Source organism: Bos taurus, chromosome 18 (assembly GCF_002263795.3).
Source record: "Bos taurus isolate L1 Dominette 01449 registration number 42190680 breed Hereford chromosome 18, ARS-UCD2.0, whole genome shotgun sequence".
Classification (NCBI taxonomy): Eukaryota; Metazoa; Chordata; class Mammalia; order Artiodactyla; family Bovidae; genus Bos; species Bos taurus.
Window position 1 is genome coordinate 17,948,786 of NC_037345.1, and position 19,135 is coordinate 17,967,920.

Consider the following 19,135-nt stretch of genomic DNA (forward strand, 5'->3'; position numbering starts at 1 on the left):
AGCTTTTCTTCCAAGGAGCAAGCGTTTTTTAATTTTATGGCTACAGTCACCATCTGCAGTGATTTTGGAGCCCCCAAAATAAAGTCTGTCACTGTTTTCATTGCTTTCCCATCTATTTGCCATGAAGTGATGGGACCTGATGCCATGATCTTAGTTTTTTGAATGTTGAGTTTTAAGCCAACTTTGTCACTCTCCTTTTTCTCTTTCATCAAGAGGCTCTTCAGTTCTTTGCTTTCTGCCATAAGCATGGTGTCATCTGCATATCTGAGGTTATTGATATTTCTCCCGGCAACCTTGATTCCAGCTTGTGCTTCATCCAGCCCGGCATTTCACATGATGTACTCTGCATGTAAGTTAAATAAGCAGGGTGACAATATACAGCCTTGACGTACTCCTTTCCCAATTTGGAACCAATCTGTTGTTCCATGTCCAGTTCTAACTGTTGCTTCCTGACCTGCGTATAGATTTCTCAGGAGGCAGGTCAGGTGGTCTGGTATTCCCATCTCTTTCAGAATTTTCCATAGTTGTTTTGATCCACACAGTCAAAAGCTTTGGTGTAGTCAATTAAGCAGAAGTAGATGTTTTTCTGGAACTCTCTTGCTTTTTCTATGATCCAACGGATGTTGGCAATTTGATCTCTGGTTCCTCTGCCTTTTCTAAATCCTGTTTGCACATCTAGAAGATCACAGTTCATGTACTGTTGAAGCCTGACTTGGAGAATTTTGAGCATTACTTTACTAGCATGTGAGATGAGTGCAATTGTGCAGTAGTTTGAACGTTCTTTGGCATTGCCTTTCTTTGGGATTGGAATGAAAACTGAGCTTTTCCAGTTCTGTGGCCACTGCTGCATTCTCCAAATTTGCTGGCATATTGAGTGCAGCACTTTAACAGGATCATCTTTTAGGATTTAAAATATCTCAACTGGAATTCCATCACATCCTTTAACTTTGTTCATATGAGCGACTTCACTTTCACTTTTCACTTTCATGCACTGGAGAAGGAAATGGCAACCCACTCCAGTGTTCTTGCCTGGAGCATCCCAGGGACAGGGGAGCCTGGTGGGCTGCCGTCTATGGGGTTGCACAGAGTCGGACATGACTGAAGTGACTTAGCAGCAGCAGCAGCAGCAGCAGCAGCATGCTTCCTAAGGCCCACTTGACTTGGCATTCCTGGATGTCTGGCTCTAGGTGAGTGATCACACCATCGTGGTTATCTGAGTCATGAAGATCTTTTTTGTATAGTTCTTCTGTGTATGCTTGCCACGTCTTTTTAGTATCTTCTGCTTCTGTTAGGCCCATACCATACAAAACTTTTGGAAAATAACAATTCTACCCTAGCTGAACACCACAGAAAAAACTGTGGCTCCACCCCCACAGTGTAGAGACCCTACCATTCCACTGTCACGAGTCTGTAATGACATTCCCCAGTACTCACCAGCATAATGGGGAATCAGAGAAGCCAAGCTGGAAGATGGAGTTTCCATCCTTGCAGTTCAGTAACAAGTCCCTTTTCCTACTCCACTGTGCATGGGAATCTGGATTTCCACTGCCCAGCAGCAGTAGTGAGGCGCTTCACGGCCTCCCTGCCCACTGGGGAGGCTTCAGAGGAGGCCTAGTGAGAGGCAGAGCCTGTGCCTCTGTCCAGGAGTAATGAGGCCACCCACCCCTCTATGGGATCAATGGAGACCACAGTGGAGGCAGTAACAAGGCAGTCCTGACACTCCCCATTCAGAGAGGCATCACTGGAAACCTGATGGGGAGCAGAGCTCCACGCCACCCAGCTGTAATAAAGAACCTGGGCTATCAGTGGAGACTTAGGTAACCCTCCTTAGGTATCAATGGAGACTTCGTGGATAACTGAAATCCCACTCCTACCTAATATTAAGAAGACACTCGCACCACCAGCTACCAACACAGAGGAAAAGAGCTAAAGGAGGAAGTTTACGTAATATCCAGAGTCTCATTACATAACATGAAAATGTGAAAATTTCAATAAAGAATAAGTTGTTTTACTGGGAACTAGGAGTAACAAACAGAATGAAAAATGACAGCCAATAGATATAAAATTGAGATGACAGATGTGTTAGCATTATCTGACAAGGATTTTAAAGCAGCCATCATAACAATGCTTTAATGAGTAGTTACAAACTTGCCTGAAATTAATGAAAAAAAAAGGAAAGTCTTAGTAAAGAAGTAAAAGATACGAAGAATAAACAATTGGAAATTTTAGAACTGAAAAATACAGTAAGTGAAATAAAACACCCAATGGGCTCATAAGCAGAAAGGAAGGGGCAGGAAAAAGAATCAGTGAACTGAAAGATAGAGCAATAGAAATTATTCAATCATAACAAACAAAAAATAAACTGGAAAATATTAACAAAGCCTTAGGGATATATGGGACTATAACAAGACATTTGTGTCACTAGAATCCTGGGAAAAGAGGAAAAAGATGGTAGGGTCAAGAAAAGTACCTGGTTGAAAAAAAAAATCCCAAATTTGGCAAAATATGTAAACCTACAGATTCAAGAAGATAAGCAAACTTAAAACAGTATAAACCCAAAGAAATCCACAGCAAGACACATCATAGTCAAATTTCTAAAAACTGAAGATAATGGAAAAATCTTGAAAGTAGACAGAAACATCTTGCCTAGAGAGGGAAAACAATTTGAATAAAAGTGAATTTCTCATCAGAAATGATAAAGAAGGAAGTGGCACAACATTTTTCAAATGCTGAAAGAAAAGAACTGTCAACCCATAACCTTACATCCAGTGAAAATATTGTTCAGGAATAAAGGGAAAATTATGATATTTTTAAATGAAGGAAAACTAAGAGAATTTGTAGCCAGACAACCTACCCTAAAAGAATGGCTACAGGAAGTTTTCTAAACAAAAAAGAAATTAGAAAGAACCATGGAACATGAGGAAGGAAGGAAGGGGACAATAAGAAAAAATAGGAATAAACAAAATAGCTTTTTCTTCTCCTCTTGAGTTTTCTAAATTACACCTAATGATTGAAGCACAAATTTTAATGTTGTCTGGTATGCTTGTAAATGTGTGTAAAAGAATAACTAATATACTATTATAAACAGGAGAGGGTAAAAGCATAAACGGAGGTAAGATTTCTGTGCACCTCAAAACTGGTAAAATGATGATATCAGTAGGTTTAATAAGCTATGCATATATAATGTAATATCTAACGTTATTTTAAAAAGCTCTGCAAGGAAACACACTCAAAAAGACCATATACAAACTGAAATGAAATTTGAAAAAAAAATGTTCAGGGTAAGAAAGCAGTAAAAAGAAATCAGAGAAATGAAAAACAGTGAGATAATTACATGAAGTGTAAATAATCTATTGCATCAATTACAAGACAGAGATCGGGAGAGTAGATGATATAACTATGTGCTACCTGTTTAATATAAGAAGCTCACTTCAAATATAATGGTATAAACAGGTTGCAAGTAAAGGATGGAAAAATATATAAAGCAAACATTAATCAAAATAAAACACAAATGGTCATATTATTATTAGATAAAGTAGACTTTAGAGCAAAGAAAACTGCCAGAAACAAAAAAGATATTACAGAATGATATAAGGATTTATCTACTCAGAAGACAGCAGTCCTAAACGTATATGCAAACATTAGAGCCCCAAAACATGTGTAGCGAAAACTATTTGAATTGAAAGGAAAAAATAGACACATCCACAATTACATTTGGACTCTTCAACAAGCTTCTCTGAACAATTAAAAGAGCAACTAGACAGAAAATCAGCAAAAATATAGAAGAACTCAACCATACCATCAACCAACAGGATCTGAGACATTTATAAAACCCTCTACCCAATAATAACAGAATACACATTCTTTTAAATCCCATGGAATTTATACCATGATAGACCATATTAAGGCAATGGCACCCCACTCCAGTACTCTTGCCTGGAAAATCCCATGGACGGAGGAGCCTGGTAGGCTGCAGTCCATGGGGTCACGAAGAGTCGGACACAACTGAGCAACTTCACTTTCACTTTTCACTTTCATGCACTGGAGAAGGAAATGGCAACCCACTCCAGTGTTCTTGCCTGGAGAATCCCAGGGACGGGGGAGCCTGGTGGGCTGCCGTCTATGGGGTCGCACAGAGTCGGACACGACCGAAGCGACTTAGCAGCAGCAGCAGCAGCAGCAGACCATATTATGGGCCATAAAAAGAAATCAACAAATTTAAAAGAATTTAAATTACAGAGTGTGTTCTCACACCACAATGAGAATGAAGATAACGAGGATAACTGTCTGGGAGAATCGGGACTCTGAATTCAGCAAACAGCACCTTCGTGCCTTGCATTGTGCTGGGTGTTGTAATGGCAAGCCAAGCAGGTACCTGAGGGGAGGTCAGATGGTGGTTCTGGAGCTAAGCCCTGAAGGAGCTAAGCCCTGAAGGAGCTATAGGACGGCTCGGCCCCAGGGGAGGGACGAATGCTATTACAGAGATGCCAGAAGGCAGCACAAACCCTCAATGCCTGGGGACAGGGTACCAGGGTGCAGGGCAGAGTCAGGTGCCCTCAGGCTGCCAGAGCAGGAAGTTCGCATGCCAAGGGCAAATCAGAACTCTACCCTGTTCAAAAATCAGAAGAGCTAGGATATTTTCCTCTTAATATTCTCAGGATTGATTTTTTCCACTGCTTTCTATGGGACTCTAAGAACCATCAGCTAATACAACCGTCCCCCGGGTATTTGACATGCCACCAGAGTGCTGCCAAATGTGGCCTGTCCTCAGACCTTCTGCTCTCCCGGGTACAGGAATCCTTGTCCCCACTCAGAAGCCATTCTTGTGCCCTGTCCCAGGTCCCCAGCCTTCCCAAGAAATTCTCATAAACGTAGGAAGCTAAAGCCAAGATTAGCTTGGAGAGCTTCTGATTCAACACTTTCACTTTGCAGATGAGGAAACCGAGGCCCAGGGTAGGGAAAGGACTTGCCCAAAGTCACACAGGGCACTGGCAACAGAGAGCAGCGAGTGTGGACTCCCAGCCTGCTGCTTGCTGCTCTGCACAGGATGCACACGGCCAGGCCCCAGGTCCTGTCTGCCTTGTGTCGCAGGGCCTGGCATCCCAGAGCTGTGAAATCCCCTCTGTTTCTGGGCTTGTCTGTTTCACATCAGTAGCAAGATCATCCCTAAAAGGTTCAGGGACAGAAACCTGGTTTCCACGTAGGTTCTTTCCCTCCAGAAGAGACTTCCAGGTGACTCTGGAGCCCCAGGCTATCTGCAGATGTTGGGTGACCACCTGATCTATGCATACCTTACACGTGTCAGCAGGAACTGTGCTAAAGTCTACTATGCTATCTCCTCAAATTCTCAAAGACAGGCCCAATTATTTATCCCCATTTTATAGATGAGGAAACTGAGGCACGGAAAGCCTGAGGATCCAGCTCTATTGCTAGAAAGGAAAACAGACAAATCCATCCAATGAGAAGAGAGGCGGGGCTGTGATCTTCCACTTTTGCCTTCAGCCCACCACCCCGGGGGAGGGGCGGCTAGCTTCCTTCAGCCTCCACAGGCTTTCACAGGCTCCTGGGGCGGTGACCCATTCGTCTCCATTTGCTGACGGAAGTTCCAGGGCCTATAGCATTCTCTCACATGCTCTCAAGAGGCCTCCAACTGGTGGCCCAATCACCAAACCTAGTCCTCAAAAGTGTCCGCCCTGGCACACTTGTATTTTTTGTTTGGGGTTGCTTTTTTTTTATTTAATTAAACTTCTGAAGTAATTACCAGCACTGAAATATTGGGATTTTTCACAATAAAATCTGGAGTTCCCCCTCTTGAAAGACTGGAAGATCTGACAACGGGGGTCTGCATTCTCACAGGACAACAAGGAGCTGGACCTCCTTGAGATGGGCATGGATGGCCCCGTAATCCACCTAGCCCCGCTACGCCCAGCCCACTTCACTCATTCACCTGGACTCCTGCCCTGAGTCTGTGGCTCCTGCCGTGGGTTCTCATGCACTCGTTCAACAAAAACGAACATTTACTAGATACAAATAGTGATTTCACAGGGAGAGAAGGAAGAGAACTCTTCATTCAACTCATCCTATCAGAATCTCAGGGGTGGCGAGGGTAGCTAACAGGTAAACGCAGTTTGGAAAACAATTTTCTGTATTATGAGCTAATTTTATATTTGCTAAAACTTAAAAATCTGCAACAATTATACTCGTAGTAATAATAGTAGTAGTAATAGTGGAATAACTAGTGCATTCAGCACTTTTTATCTATTCATTTATTCAACATCTGCTCATTTATTCAATGCTCAATATTTATGAGCAACTACTTTGTTCTGGCACTGTTCTAGGGGCTGGGGTTACAGCAGAAACAAAAAGACAAAACTATGGCCTTTTTTTTTTCTTTACCATTATAGTTTATTACAGGATATTGAATAGACTTCCCTGTGCTACACAGGAGGACCTTGGTGTTTACCTATTCTCTCTATATATACCAGTTTGTGTCTGCTAGCCCTAAACTCCCAATCCAACCCTCCCTCTGCCCCAGCTCCCCTTTGGCAACCACACGCCTGTTCTCTATGAGTGTATTTCTATTCCAGGCATGCTAAATCAGTCACGTCCAACTCTTTGGGACCGACCCCATGGACTGTAGCCTGCCAGGCTCCTCTGTCCATGGGATTCTCCAGGCAAGAATACTGGGATGGGTTGCCGTGCCCTTCTCTAGGAGATCTTCCCAACCCAGGGATCAAAGCTGCATCTCTCACATCTCCTGTCAATGCGGGCTCTTCACCACTAGAGCCACCTGGGAAGCCCCTTGTGTTTCATAGGTAAGTTCATTTGCGTCATAGTTTAGATTCCACATATAAGTGAAAACATCCAGAATCTGTCTTCTCTGACTCACTTCCCTTAGCATGATGATCTCTAGATCCATCCATGTAGCTGCAAATGCCATTATTTCATTATTATTATTTTTTTTAAATGACTGAGAACTCTACCCTCTTGAAGTTGAGGTTCTCTTAAGAGTCTATTCCCTCCCCACAGCAGCCTGATAGATGCAAAGGTAGCACAAGCTCCAGCAGCTCCCTGGCCCTGCCTCTAAGCCCCACAGTTCAAGAGGGTGATGTGTGTGCCCCCCTCCCACCCCTAGCCCCAAGGGAAGTACAGCAGGGTCTCTGGGGTGTGGCCTCTGGGTGTGTGGAGCTTGAGATCCAGCAGGCAGGGATTTAGAAGGTGGTGCAGACTCTTCTGACAGTTCTGGAGCCTGCCATCCTGGGAATCCTTCGAGGGTGGGAGGCCAGAGGCATTGAGGATGAAGCTGGTGCCTGTAGCTTTCAAGGCTCAGAAGAGAGATGGAAAACTGGTGTGGAGAATGGTTATCTGCTGGATGGAGGGCCTCTCTAGGCCTCCTGAGAATTCCCAGGCCCTAATACTGGGCAGTGGATCCCTCCTCCCAAGGACTTTGACCCAGGTTAGGCTGGCCTCTCAGAGGCTACCTTGTTCCTTCCCCTCAGGGTCATGGCCGGGCGGGCCGAGGAGCAGTAGGGGACAGGCAGTAAGTGGCAGGGCCTTTAAAGGATCTTTCTGTTTTCAGTTCTTTCTGGGCCTGGGGCTGGGTAGGGCCCGTGATTGGGCTTGGCGTTAAACTAGGAGCGGCCAGGGCAGGTGTAAATTATGCAAAGCTATTTCTGGAAACTTATCAGATTTCTCAAGAGAGAGAAATTAATTTGCCTGTTTGGGCAAATAACACCAATTTTTTTTTTTCCCTGCTTAAGGTCATTTTGTTAAAATAAAATTGATTAACGTTCTCTTTAAAGTTTAAGTAGAAACTGCTCAAACATATTTTTATGCACAGAAGCACGGTTTGCGCCCTTCAGTAATTAATAACTCCACAAATAAGTTCACACAGCACCCTCCTCGCGCTCAGCCCTGCTCAGCCCTGCTCAGCCCGCGGCCCAGGACGGGCGCCGGGTGGGCGGGGCCGGCGCTGAGTCAGGCCAATCAGGGCTCAGGGGAGGGAGGCGGCGGGTGGAGCCGCGGCCTCCACCGCTCAGGTCAAGGGCTGGTCTCCCAACCCGCCCAGGCTCTCCGGGACCACCCAGGACTTGGGGACCACCCGGCCACGAGTTCTTTCCAGGCAAAGGCAGACACTGGGCGACCAACACCTGGAATCTGCTCCAGTGATGCGAGCATCAGAAGCCACCATTTCTGAGTCACTCTGTTAAAAAAAATGCTTCTGGCGGGCTGAGAAAAGGGCTCTGGAGCCTTAGAATTGGAGTGTGAAGTAGCCTTGCTCTGCCTTGGTTTCCTCATATGTAAGGAGATAAGAGTACCCACGTGATACTGTTGTTGTGTGCGGGTCTTAGAATAATGCCAGATAATGTTGTTTAACATCATCATCATTTTTATCTCATTTCAACTTCACAACAGCTTTGTGAGAAAAACTTTACTTGTTATTCTTCCCATTTTACATACCTGTGAAAACACCCATGCACAGAGAAGTTAAGTGCCTTGCGGAGGTCACACAGCTGGTGAGGTTTGAATCCAGGTCTGGCATGCACCTCGGTTTTAGGCTACAAGATGTTTTCATATACATGTTTATCTTCCCCTGGACCTTTTCAATTGTCATTTATTTATTTTCTGTTTAATATCTGCATACAGTCACTAAATATTTGTCTGTTCCAGATACCGTGAAGGGTGCTGCATATACCCAGATTTACTAAGAGTCAGGCTTTGCTCTTGAAGAGATTATAGTCAGGGATGGGTGGAGGGGCAATGAAGACAGTCTGTGGTGGGAGCCATTAGTACAATTAGCCAAATCTTGTCCGTTTTTACGTCTACCAGTTACATGACAGGATTGCACTTCCTGGCTCCTGGTGATGGGGTGGGGCCATGTGAGAACTGTTGGCCAATTAATTGTGTGTTAAAGTGCTGTGTGTGTGTGTGTGTGTGTCTGTGTGTATGAGACTCCCAGGCAAGAGCTTTTAATTGCCAACATGAGACCCTCCCAAGTTCTCTATTTCTCTTTGGCTTGGTTACTGACCACGTTTATGGTAGTCTGTTCTCTGAGCCTTTCCAAGTGACTGAGACTTTCCAAGTGACTACAATGAAGGATGACCAGGTCATCTGTGAGAAATAAGTCATTATTGTGTTAAGCCACTACAATTTGGGGACTTTTTGTTATTGTGCCATAACCTAACCTACCCTGACTGCTACACAGTCCCAGAGACAGACAGCTATAAAAGTGTATAGATGTCTAGAAATAAACTTATACACCATCTATTATCCGAGTTGTTATTATCAGAACATTTTTCCTGTGGGAGGTCAGAGTAGGGTGCCTGGAAGACAAACAGGATCATGACTAGGGTGAAATGAGTAAAGCATTTGCCTTGGGCACAAAATTTAAATGAATGGCAAAAAAAAACCTCAGAATAACACTTTAAATGCTTTTAAAAAATCAAAATAAATGCAAAAAGTCCACAGTAAACAAAACAGCAAAAATTTTAATAGTGACAGGATCCAATGGTGCATTTGTACAATTTTGCCTCACTTGCCCCACCTTAATCCCAGGCCTGTTGGCTGTAGTTTTTCAATTTGATTTTTTAAAAATATTGTGTTAAATATTGTTTATCTTCATTACTAAGCTTTCTGGTTCCCTTATATTTTGTACCCAAGGGAAGTGTTTTACTCGCCTCACTCAGTCTCAACCCTGAAAGTTAGACACTTGAACTGAGTTTAAAAGTAAACCAGGTGAAAAACAAGGGAAGGGCATTCTAGGAAGAGGCGCGGCATGAATGAAGGCATGGAAGGACACAGCCAGGGGTGTACATGGCAAAGTACACCCTACGGTGTCTAACAAGACAGAGTTGTAAATGCTTGGCTTTTGTTAAGTGGTGGGAGTTTTTCTCTCTTCTGGGAAATTGAGGATGCCATGTATCTTTGCTCATACTCCTGTCAAGCCTGAGTGAACCGAAATCAACTGTAAATTGTAAAAATAGTGACCCTGTGAAATTGCTTTGATAACTAACAAGCAATTGGGTGGCCAGTTCTTTGAGGGTGCCTCTCTTTCCTCCAAAAGCAAGGCTAAGGTAGACCACCTCAGTTTGTTCATTTCCTAAGCTATGGTCATGGATGGTACTTAATAACTACCAACAGGTTTTGCCTTGGGAGGAGAGAGGGAGGCCTTTCAGTTTTGTGGTAGACCAGTTGTATTAATGACCTTGATTCTCCATCCCTCCCTGAATCCCAGCTGCTGGGATCTTGCAGCTCTTCCCATCAGTAGGTGGGGTCTATTTCCTTGCTCCTGAGTCTAGTTTGGCCATGTGAGCAAACACCATGCACAAGCAGAGGTTTGAAGTTCTTGCACAAGTGGGCTTGCTCTGCTCTTTTCTTTGGCCAATGCCATGAGAAGAACGTACTCAAGCTACCTGGCCGGAGGATGAAACATGCAGAGCAGAGCTGAGGTGTCTCAGTCATCCCAGCAAGGCCATCCCACTTTAATCAAGAGTCAGACACCCACATCAGATCAGCCAAGCTAACAAAGCCCAGCCCAGATCAGCCCAACCCCATGAACTTAAGACCCAAATAGATATTGATTGTAGTAGGTCACTGAGGTAGATTTCTTAGACTTCAGGTATTGTTAACTATCCCATATCCTTTCCTTGACTTCTAAATTTGCTGCTACTTGGAAGCCATTTATATATATATATTCAACTTGTTGTATTTACAAATTGATTCAACTATAATGAAGAACCCAAATAATAATGGCTTGAATGAGAGAGAAGTTTATTTCTCTCTCAAGGTCAAGAAATCTTTGGGGAAGCAAGACAGAGTTAGTATGCATTTGACAGTGTTAGAGATCCAGGCTCTTTCTATATTGTTGCTCAACCCATGTGAGGCTTCCATGTCTAGTTTACCTCATGGTTCAAAATGGCTTCTGGCTCCAGCTATTGCATCAATATTCCAGCCATCAAGAAAGGTAGGAGGGTGAGCTCATTTCTTCTCTTTAAGGACAATTCCTAGAATTTACATATACTACCATATTTTTACCCCATTTATAGCCCAATATAATCACCAGTAGTAATATGGCCATGTTCATCTTCTAGGACAGATAGCGTATATTATTTGACTCTTCTCCTCTCTGAGGTAACATGTGCTCAGATAAAAATCAGAGTTAATTTATTAAGCAAAAGAAGGAGAGCCAGCAGTCTTTCCTACATAGTATGTCATTTTATTCATAATAATAATAATTATTCAATCAAATTTCCCTTCAACAAATAGAAATGGCTGCAGAGGGGAGTCAGACACCCAAGGCTAGAAGGCAAGACACCCAAATTATAGTCTCAGTTCTATGCTGAATTGTGTGACCTTGGAAAAGACTCTGAATTTCTGTGGGCTTGTATTAATCCATCTAAAATTGAAACCTGGTATGACCTGAGATCCCTAAGGATACTTCCAGCCATTTCCAGCTTGGGGTTTTTACACTCACTGCACTCTTTTCCCAGTGCTTGTGGATGGCTGAGTTCCTTTCATTGTTCAGGCCGGAACACAAGTCACTTCCTCAGCTAGGCCTGCCTCTAACATGGGTCCCCCACGTACCTCACAGTCCAGCCTTTTCCCATCACAGTGCTTGTGAGCGTGCACTGCCGGTGTTTACTGGCATGCTCGTTTATTAAATGACTGTCATGTGACTGTGAGCTCCTCGAGGGCAAGCATCGAATCACCCATCCATCCCTTTATCCCTAGCACCTTGTGCGATGCCTGGCACACAAGAGCAGATCCGTAAGTGTCTGCTGGATGAATGAATGAAAAAAGTCTTGGTCCATTTACTGAACACTTGTAAGTGCAGATCCCACTTCTAAGAATGTACATTTTAGAAGGGAATAAAAAAAAAAACAAGCAGAAAGTTCAATATTAAATATACTGTGAGTTTAGAAGGAACACTCTCCATGACTGGGGCAACTTGAGAAGATTCTTCCTATGGTGGCTTCTCCACTGAGACCAAAACCCTTATTCACCTGCTTCCAAAAGCTCTAGGCAGGTACCTAATAGCAGGGATTGGTGGTCCCGGGGTCCTGGTCCATTTCTCAGCCTGTGCTAAATTTCTCCAGCTCATAGAGCCACTAGACTGATGATTTGCACATGTAAACCCAGCACCAGTGAAGTCAGGCCTCCAGTCACCCCACCTGTTCTCCACTGTCACGCCCTACTCCTGCACCCAAACTGCTCGCGGCTGATTCCTCACACCCTCTGTTGAAAGGGGTCCCTCCAGTGTGAGCTTCTTGAAGGCAAGCATCACATCACCCATCCATCCCTTTATCCCTAGCACCTTGTGTTGGGCTTCATTGTCCTCCTAACAGTAACCGTGCCACTTCCAGGTCTTTCTCTGTGCTCAGCCCTTCTTTGCTGTAGCACCCTTTCCTATGAGCCTCCCAATGACTCTCCCAGATCCCGCAGAGCTGAGAGGTAAGGTGGCTCATCCTAGCTTTAAATCATTTGACTAGAAGAAAGTAGGGGAGGGTGGGGGCCAAAGCACAGGTTTAGAGCCCTGCACTACCCCCACCCCACACTGCCCAGTGGTGACAAATACCAGTCCCAGCAAGGACCGCCCCATTCCCCCTACCAGCCCCTGCCCCGCACAAAGTCACGAGGGGTTCTCTCAGCCGAAGCAGCGGGGGCAGAGCCAACCCGAGAACAATGGGGCCAGGGTGAGGGGGGAGTCGGTGGGGTTCCCTGGCTGCCTTGTCATCGCCATAAACCTCATTACCTCGCAGTCCCCTAGGCTGCCTCTCTCCTTACCCAAGGCATCCTCTGGCTTCGCTGCTGATTCCCACACGGCGTGAAAAGCTCTTAAACCCCCCGCTGTAGTTTTAATGGGGGCAGTGACTAATTTAGCCCTACACCACCAACCGTCAAATCAAATCTTGTATTGGTACTTACTGAAGACTCACCTGGGTTCCATGGGGTTCGGGATAAATCCAGACTTGGGAGGGCCCAGAGACAGTGATCTGGCAAGCCCCGAGGACACGCTGATCCTGCCCACAGTCACATCATTGTCCAAAAGGCAGGTTTGGCTAGGGGCTCAGGGAAGCCTACCCCAGCCCCAGGCTGTGGCCGGCCACACTTTGGGGAATACTGATGCCTACCGTGAGGTCTCCCCCTAAAATGGTCAAGTTTCCAGATGACTGAAAACTAGAGTTCACCATGTTTGGCTTCCAGGAGGTAGAAGCCCTGAAATCAAAAAGCTGTTGCTCCATTCTGTCCAATACTGGCAGAAGCCCAATCAATCTGAGATTCTCAGGCGTACAATACCTCTAGAAAAACTAACAGCTCCACTCATGTCAGACATTACATGTGGTGACAACAAGCGGAACTCTTACAGAAGCCCCTCAATATGGGAGTCAGAAGATGCTGGGTATAATGGCTCCAAATTCCATGCCATGACTTAGTATTCATTATAATTAGGTGCAATCTGTCTGCCTGTTTCATTTCTGCTCTGCAGAGGGTAATAACCGATTTTCCTGCCCCTTGTGAAAAGTTAACAAGGAAGGGCTTCCCCATGCAGGTTCCAAAGCCCTGGCTCTGATTGACAAGTTGGCTGAGCACCAGCATGATGGAGGCATGGGAGGACAGGCTTGTGGGAAGCTAAGGCTGCTGCGAGCCCTAGGGTGCCAGCAGGACCAAGAGGAAGTGAGGCAAGCAAGGCACCTAAGGGTGCGAAGTGTCAGGAGACACCCATTGTCCGGGCCCCTGAGAGCAGGCCCCCCTGAGATTTTTGCATCCTAGGTACTTCACTTGTCCCAGTAGAGTCCGGTCCAGCCACTGGTAGCACCTTCCACATCCCACAGACCTCTGTGATTGGAAAACTGCTGCTCCTACTTGGAGCTTGCCTGGAGTCCTGGCTAGGTAAGGATGCACGTAACCAGCTGCATCCAGCATTGAGGAAAGCCAGACCCAAGGGGCAGCGATGAATGTGAGCCACCCTACTAACATACTCAGCTTAGCCACTCACTTATCCTTGGGCATCAGTTTCCCCACACATAAATGAGATGACCAGGGCAGTCAAAGGTGTTTCCTGCTCTGACTTCGGTGCCCCCTACTAGCTCATCTGGTCTGTGTGCATTAGGTTGCTACGCTTCTTCCTTCTCAAGAGGAGCTGGGTCTAATGTGTGCAGGTTGGGTTCTATCTCTAGGTCGGGAAGATCCCCTGGAGAAGGAAATGGCAACTCACTCCAGTATTCTTGCCTGGGCAGTGGAGCCATGACAGGCAACAGCTCATGGGGTTGCAAAGACTTGGACATGACTTAGTGACTGAGTCCAAGCACACTCCATGAGCATGTGTGATCCACAGGAACGTACCCTGTAGGTGACGACAGCCCCCACACAGCCCTGGGCTGGGGAGGAGAGAACCAGGCAGGCGGATGCTAATCGCATGGATTCCCTTTATTGAACTGTACTAGTTACTGCAGTCAGATTAAGTCACATTTAAAAGCAGACCATCCAGTTGCACTGAAACCGATTATATTCATTACATAGTTTTAATCACTGTCCGGTGAACTGGCAAATCCAATCAAAGCATTAGTCTTTAATTAAAAAAATTAAAAGGAAATATTCAGACAATAGCCAAGCAATCACATCACGATGCACAATTACCTAGAATTGCAATTAAAAAGTAGTTAACAGAAGGGGGGGAAAGAAAAACAAGAAAGAAAAATAAGAAGCGAAGAAAAAAAATCACACTAATCCTTTTTTAAAAAAAAAAAACTATCAATATAATACATGAAGGAACAAAGGACAATCGCTTCCAAAAGCGGGTTTCTCTAACTCTAGAAATGTAGTCTGCGGCGGAAACTCTAAAAGCACACTAGCTGTAGCAGGACAATAAAAAATACTGAGCATGGAATACTTTTAATCTCTGCCATTAATATTCATTTCCAGCTGCTTATAATAGCAGCGCCTCATGGCCAAATCATTAGAGTTTTACATCTGGGTTGCAAATGACACTTTGATTGGATGTAATGTTCAAATGGCCCTCCCCACGGCGTCTCCGGCAAGCCTTCTGCGGAGAGGAGTCCTGTCGAGCGGTCCCTCACTGTGCATGCTGGCTCATCGTGTGGTTCTGCAAAGGCGAAGAAAGGAGACACGCATGAAGGCAGAAGAATGGAGAGCATGCCCATCCCCTCCCACTCGGTGCATTTAAGCCGAGAGCCACAGAAAAGCATCTCGATTATGACAAAACAAAATGCAAGAACGAAAAAGTGCTCTGGCGACGCAGCAGCCAAGACGCCAAGTTGATTCGGGGCTTGGGGATGGGTTCCTGTTGCTGCCAACCTGGGCTCCCTGTGAATTTTTGTTTTTAGACCATTCAGGTCTTACCACAGGGACTGGCTATCTGGAGGGAGAGGGGAAAGGCTGCGCAGGCAGGGGTTATTGAAAACATCCCTGTTCACCTCTCCATCTCCCTTTTGCTCTAATGATCAGGAGGAAATTATATCCGATCGCCTGCAGGCTTCCCCCAGATCCCCTCCACGGTCCTTCCGGGGAGATGCTCGGAGCCTGGTGGAGGGATACAGCATGTGTGCCATGCAGCTCTTCAGCCAAGAAACGCCAGAGCGGCGCCGATGTGCTCAGACAGTGGGCGGCCGCAGTGCCTATGGCGGAGGCAGGGGCCAGGTCACCCCCCACCCACGCCGGGAGGGCCCGGGGGAGGGAGCCTGCCTGTGCCGTCATATGACAGTGCTCTGGCCAGAAGGACCTTGTGTACAGTTCGAATCTGCCTGGGAATAGAGGGCCTGGGTGGAACCCTCTGGCTAAACGCTTCCGTCTCTCCATGGCCCAAGTCAGCTCTTCCCTCATGCCAGCCAGAGCAGAAAGGCAGTGTAGGTGTTTCCCCAGGAGCCAGTGGCCTGGGGCTGGGGTTGGCGTTTGGCCTCTTAAGAGCCTATCTTTTTATTTCTTTTTCAGTGGTCTGTATTCCAAATCCAGACCAATCTCATCAAAGCCTCAGGTGCTATTCAATCTCATGGCACCTGGAGAAAGGAAGCGGAATCCACCCAGGCCAGAGAAGCCCCGCCGTGGGGAGCAGCACAGGACCCCCGTACAGAAGCAGCTCCCCAAGAATGGACTGCCTCCGCAGACCTGGGCGCCCCTCCAGCGCAGCGACTCCTCCAGGGTTGGGAGCCGCTCCTGCAGTTCTGCCGATGACCACCAGGGGTCAGGCGCGGCTCTGCATCTCTCTCCTGGGCTCCAGGACTGGACTGCGAAGGCGACCACAGGATGCCCGCAGCTTCGCGGGGAGGCCTGGGGCCACCCCCGCTCCCCAGCCCAGGGCCCCTGCGGCAGCCGCTTCCCACGGCGGGCATGGCTGCTGTCTCCTTGGTGATGTCGCCAACCCCTCCGGCAATCGCACGGCCCGGGAGAGGCAGCACCCTGGCCGGGAGAGGCAGCGCCCCGACCACACACGGCAGATGCTTGCTGACTCCAGCAGCTCGGAGCTACCAAGCCCTGCTGCCTCCTTCCTTGTGCTCCGGGGCACAGGCCACATGGCCGGACTCTGACCAGCACAGGTGCTCTGTGTGGTTGAAGGCACACCTCTTTCAGTCCCCAATGCGGGCTTACAAGGTAGGACATGGTAAAAAGGATACTGAAGCTCAGACAGGCTAAAATACACCCAGCCAGGAAGCAGGAGGGGGTGGCAACGGATCCAAGAGAGCCAGGGGCTTGAGCGAGATGGCAGGGTTCCCACAGCACCTTACCTCCCCATGGGCACCCAGTCTGTGGATCATCCAAACTCCTTTCCAGACACGAGCAACAACTCTGCCATCCTGGCCTGGCACCTCGGTGGGGGTGTCAGGGACCCAGAGGCGCAAGGCAGGTTGTCTGAGGCCACAGATGGGATGCGGCGGTTTCCATGGGAACGCCCACCCTCCAGCCAAGGCACCTCTCCCTGCACTTGTGCAGGGACAGGCAGCCGGTCCTGCAGGGAGCGGAGCCCACCCTACATCAAACCATCCTCCCAGCTCCCGGGCCTTTGCTCACTCAGTTCCCACCCCTTCTCTCCTCCCAACCATGCTCCTCTTGAAGTCCTCTGCTTCCCCTCCCAGGAGCCACTCAAGGCATCTCCAGCCCACCTCCCACACGTGCAAGTGCCTCCCAGGTGCCAGGCTGGCTGCCTCTGCTGAGCGGCAGACGGTGGGGGGGGGGGGATGGCATCATCTCCTCTCTCAGTCCCACCGAGTTTGGCCCAGGGCTGCTCACTGTGCTGATCGGACCCCTGGGCCCACCACGTCCAGCAGCGGTGTCACAGGTGCAGCTTCCAGCAAAGAACAATGTGGTGGTTTCACTCTCCCACCCTGCCAACAGCCAGTCAGTTAACAGTGCCCTGTTGCCCGGGCTCCCTGGGTGCGGTCAGGTCCTTCTTGATTTGCACGGGGTTGTGGGGGGAGGGGGGTATTAAGAAGGTAAACATGTATAGCTCTGACTTTGTTCTCAAATTTTGATTCTGAGTCTGATACCAAGTAGACACAGTAAATATTTTTGCATCAGTGGAAGGATAAATAAATGAAGGTGTGTACAGGGAGGATGCATGGTAAGGGAAGAGGACAGTCCAAAGCGGGGGCACAGCACAGAGGAAGGTATGGAGGCTGGAATAAGCCCGACCAGTGCAGGCACCAGTGGGGTGATCCCAGCACAGAGGTCACAGAGGACTGCCGGGAGCCCTGAATGCCCTTGAACGTGGACTCTGTTTCATAAGCAGCAGAAAACCAGATGATGTCTGATCTTCACAGACTCCTCAGGGCTACCCAGCAGCAACAAGGGAAAAGGCGGTGTCCGGGGCTCTCTGGATAATGAAGCAGCCTCTTGCCAAGATGCCAAGAGCAGGGCCTGTGTGACCCACGTGGTCCACAGCAGCTCAGCCAGGTACAGAAATCCTGGAGGGGGGAACCTACGCCTAGGACCGCTGATGAGGACAGTTCAGGAACAAATGCCACTTCTCAGGCGAAAACAACAGCAGCTTTCTCTCTTAAGGAGCAGGAGCTGGTGGCTTTTCGGTTAGACTCAAGGAAGAACTTCCTCAAAGAGGGTCCTGAGACAGTGGGGTGAAACTTCCTTTCCTGAAGTTCTCCAGGAACAAAAAGCCCAGGATGTCCCAGCAGATGGAAATGTTGAAACTCAATGCAGGGACGGGGCCAGGCACCAGAATTCATTCAGCACTGAGCAGTGAAGCGCCTGCTGGAGGCTCTGCCCTGGGACGGGCATAGGGGAGGGAGGGGATGACTCCAGCTCGGCTCAGCCCGCAATCCTGACTGCGGAAGCGGGGATGTGCCAAGAGACACCCAGACTTGGGTGCAGTATGATAGCTCTGATGGAGCCGGGTCAAGGCCGCCCAGTAATTATGGGGGTGGGGGTGCCGAGAAGCCCACGTGCCAGGACAAGCCGGCACCAGCTCCTCCTCAGGAAGGGCGGAGGGGTGGCGGGGACCGTCCCCAGGACTCACCAACCACTAACGCACCTGTGCGCTGAGCAGCTCCGCCGACGGCACAGTTCAATAACCCTAAAAAGCCGGGCTGCTTACCCCAACGGCTTGGAGCTGCAGTCGGTTCCAGGGATGGGGGAGCTTCATCAAGTCTTCTTAGAGTTCCTTGCACCCGGCATGGTTCTCACAAGGGCATTTTGGCTTAATGTCTATTTCTCTGTTTATGCCTGTGCTATATTTAGCCCCTTCCGAGAAGCAAGAAAATCGTTTTTTAAAGATGCTACCGAACCGCAGAAGAACACTTTCCCGGCCTCATAAAGGCCGGGGCGAGGGCGGGGGTGGCAGCCGGCAAGGACGGGGAAGGTGCCGAGAGACAGGGGGGTCTGGCATCCACACGGGCCTCGGTGCCTGCCAGGGAGACGCAGGTGTGGGCCGAGGAGCAGGTGAGAAAAATAAAACGGGAGAACGGGAGGGAGGTGGTGGGTGGCCCTGGTTTGCAGCGGAGATCCATCCGCTCTGTGCGGCTCTGGTGCCGGAGGTTTCTGGAAGGGCCGGCGCCGGCCGCCTCTGCCTGGTGCCCAGAGCTGTCAGCTCCCTGGGATAGAAGCGAGAGAGGGGCCGGTCGGGCCCCGGCTGGGGTCCTGGTGAACCCTGTGTCTGTGGAAGTCATCCCCA

General features: G+C 48.0%; 1 protein-coding gene across 3 annotated transcripts in view; it reads right to left on the reverse strand.

Moving 5' to 3' along the window:
- Positions 1-14,406: 14,406 nt before the first annotated feature.
- ZNF423 (zinc finger protein 423) overlaps positions 14,407-19,135 on the reverse strand; it is a 345,848-nt gene continuing 341,119 nt past the window's right edge. For all 3 annotated transcript variants that reach the window (NM_001101893.1, XM_059876574.1, XM_015475722.3), the window contains 1 exon segment: positions 14,407-15,103. In NM_001101893.1, the coding sequence (NP_001095363.1) occupies positions 15,074-15,103 (30 nt within the window). In that variant the 3' untranslated portion in view covers positions 14,407-15,073.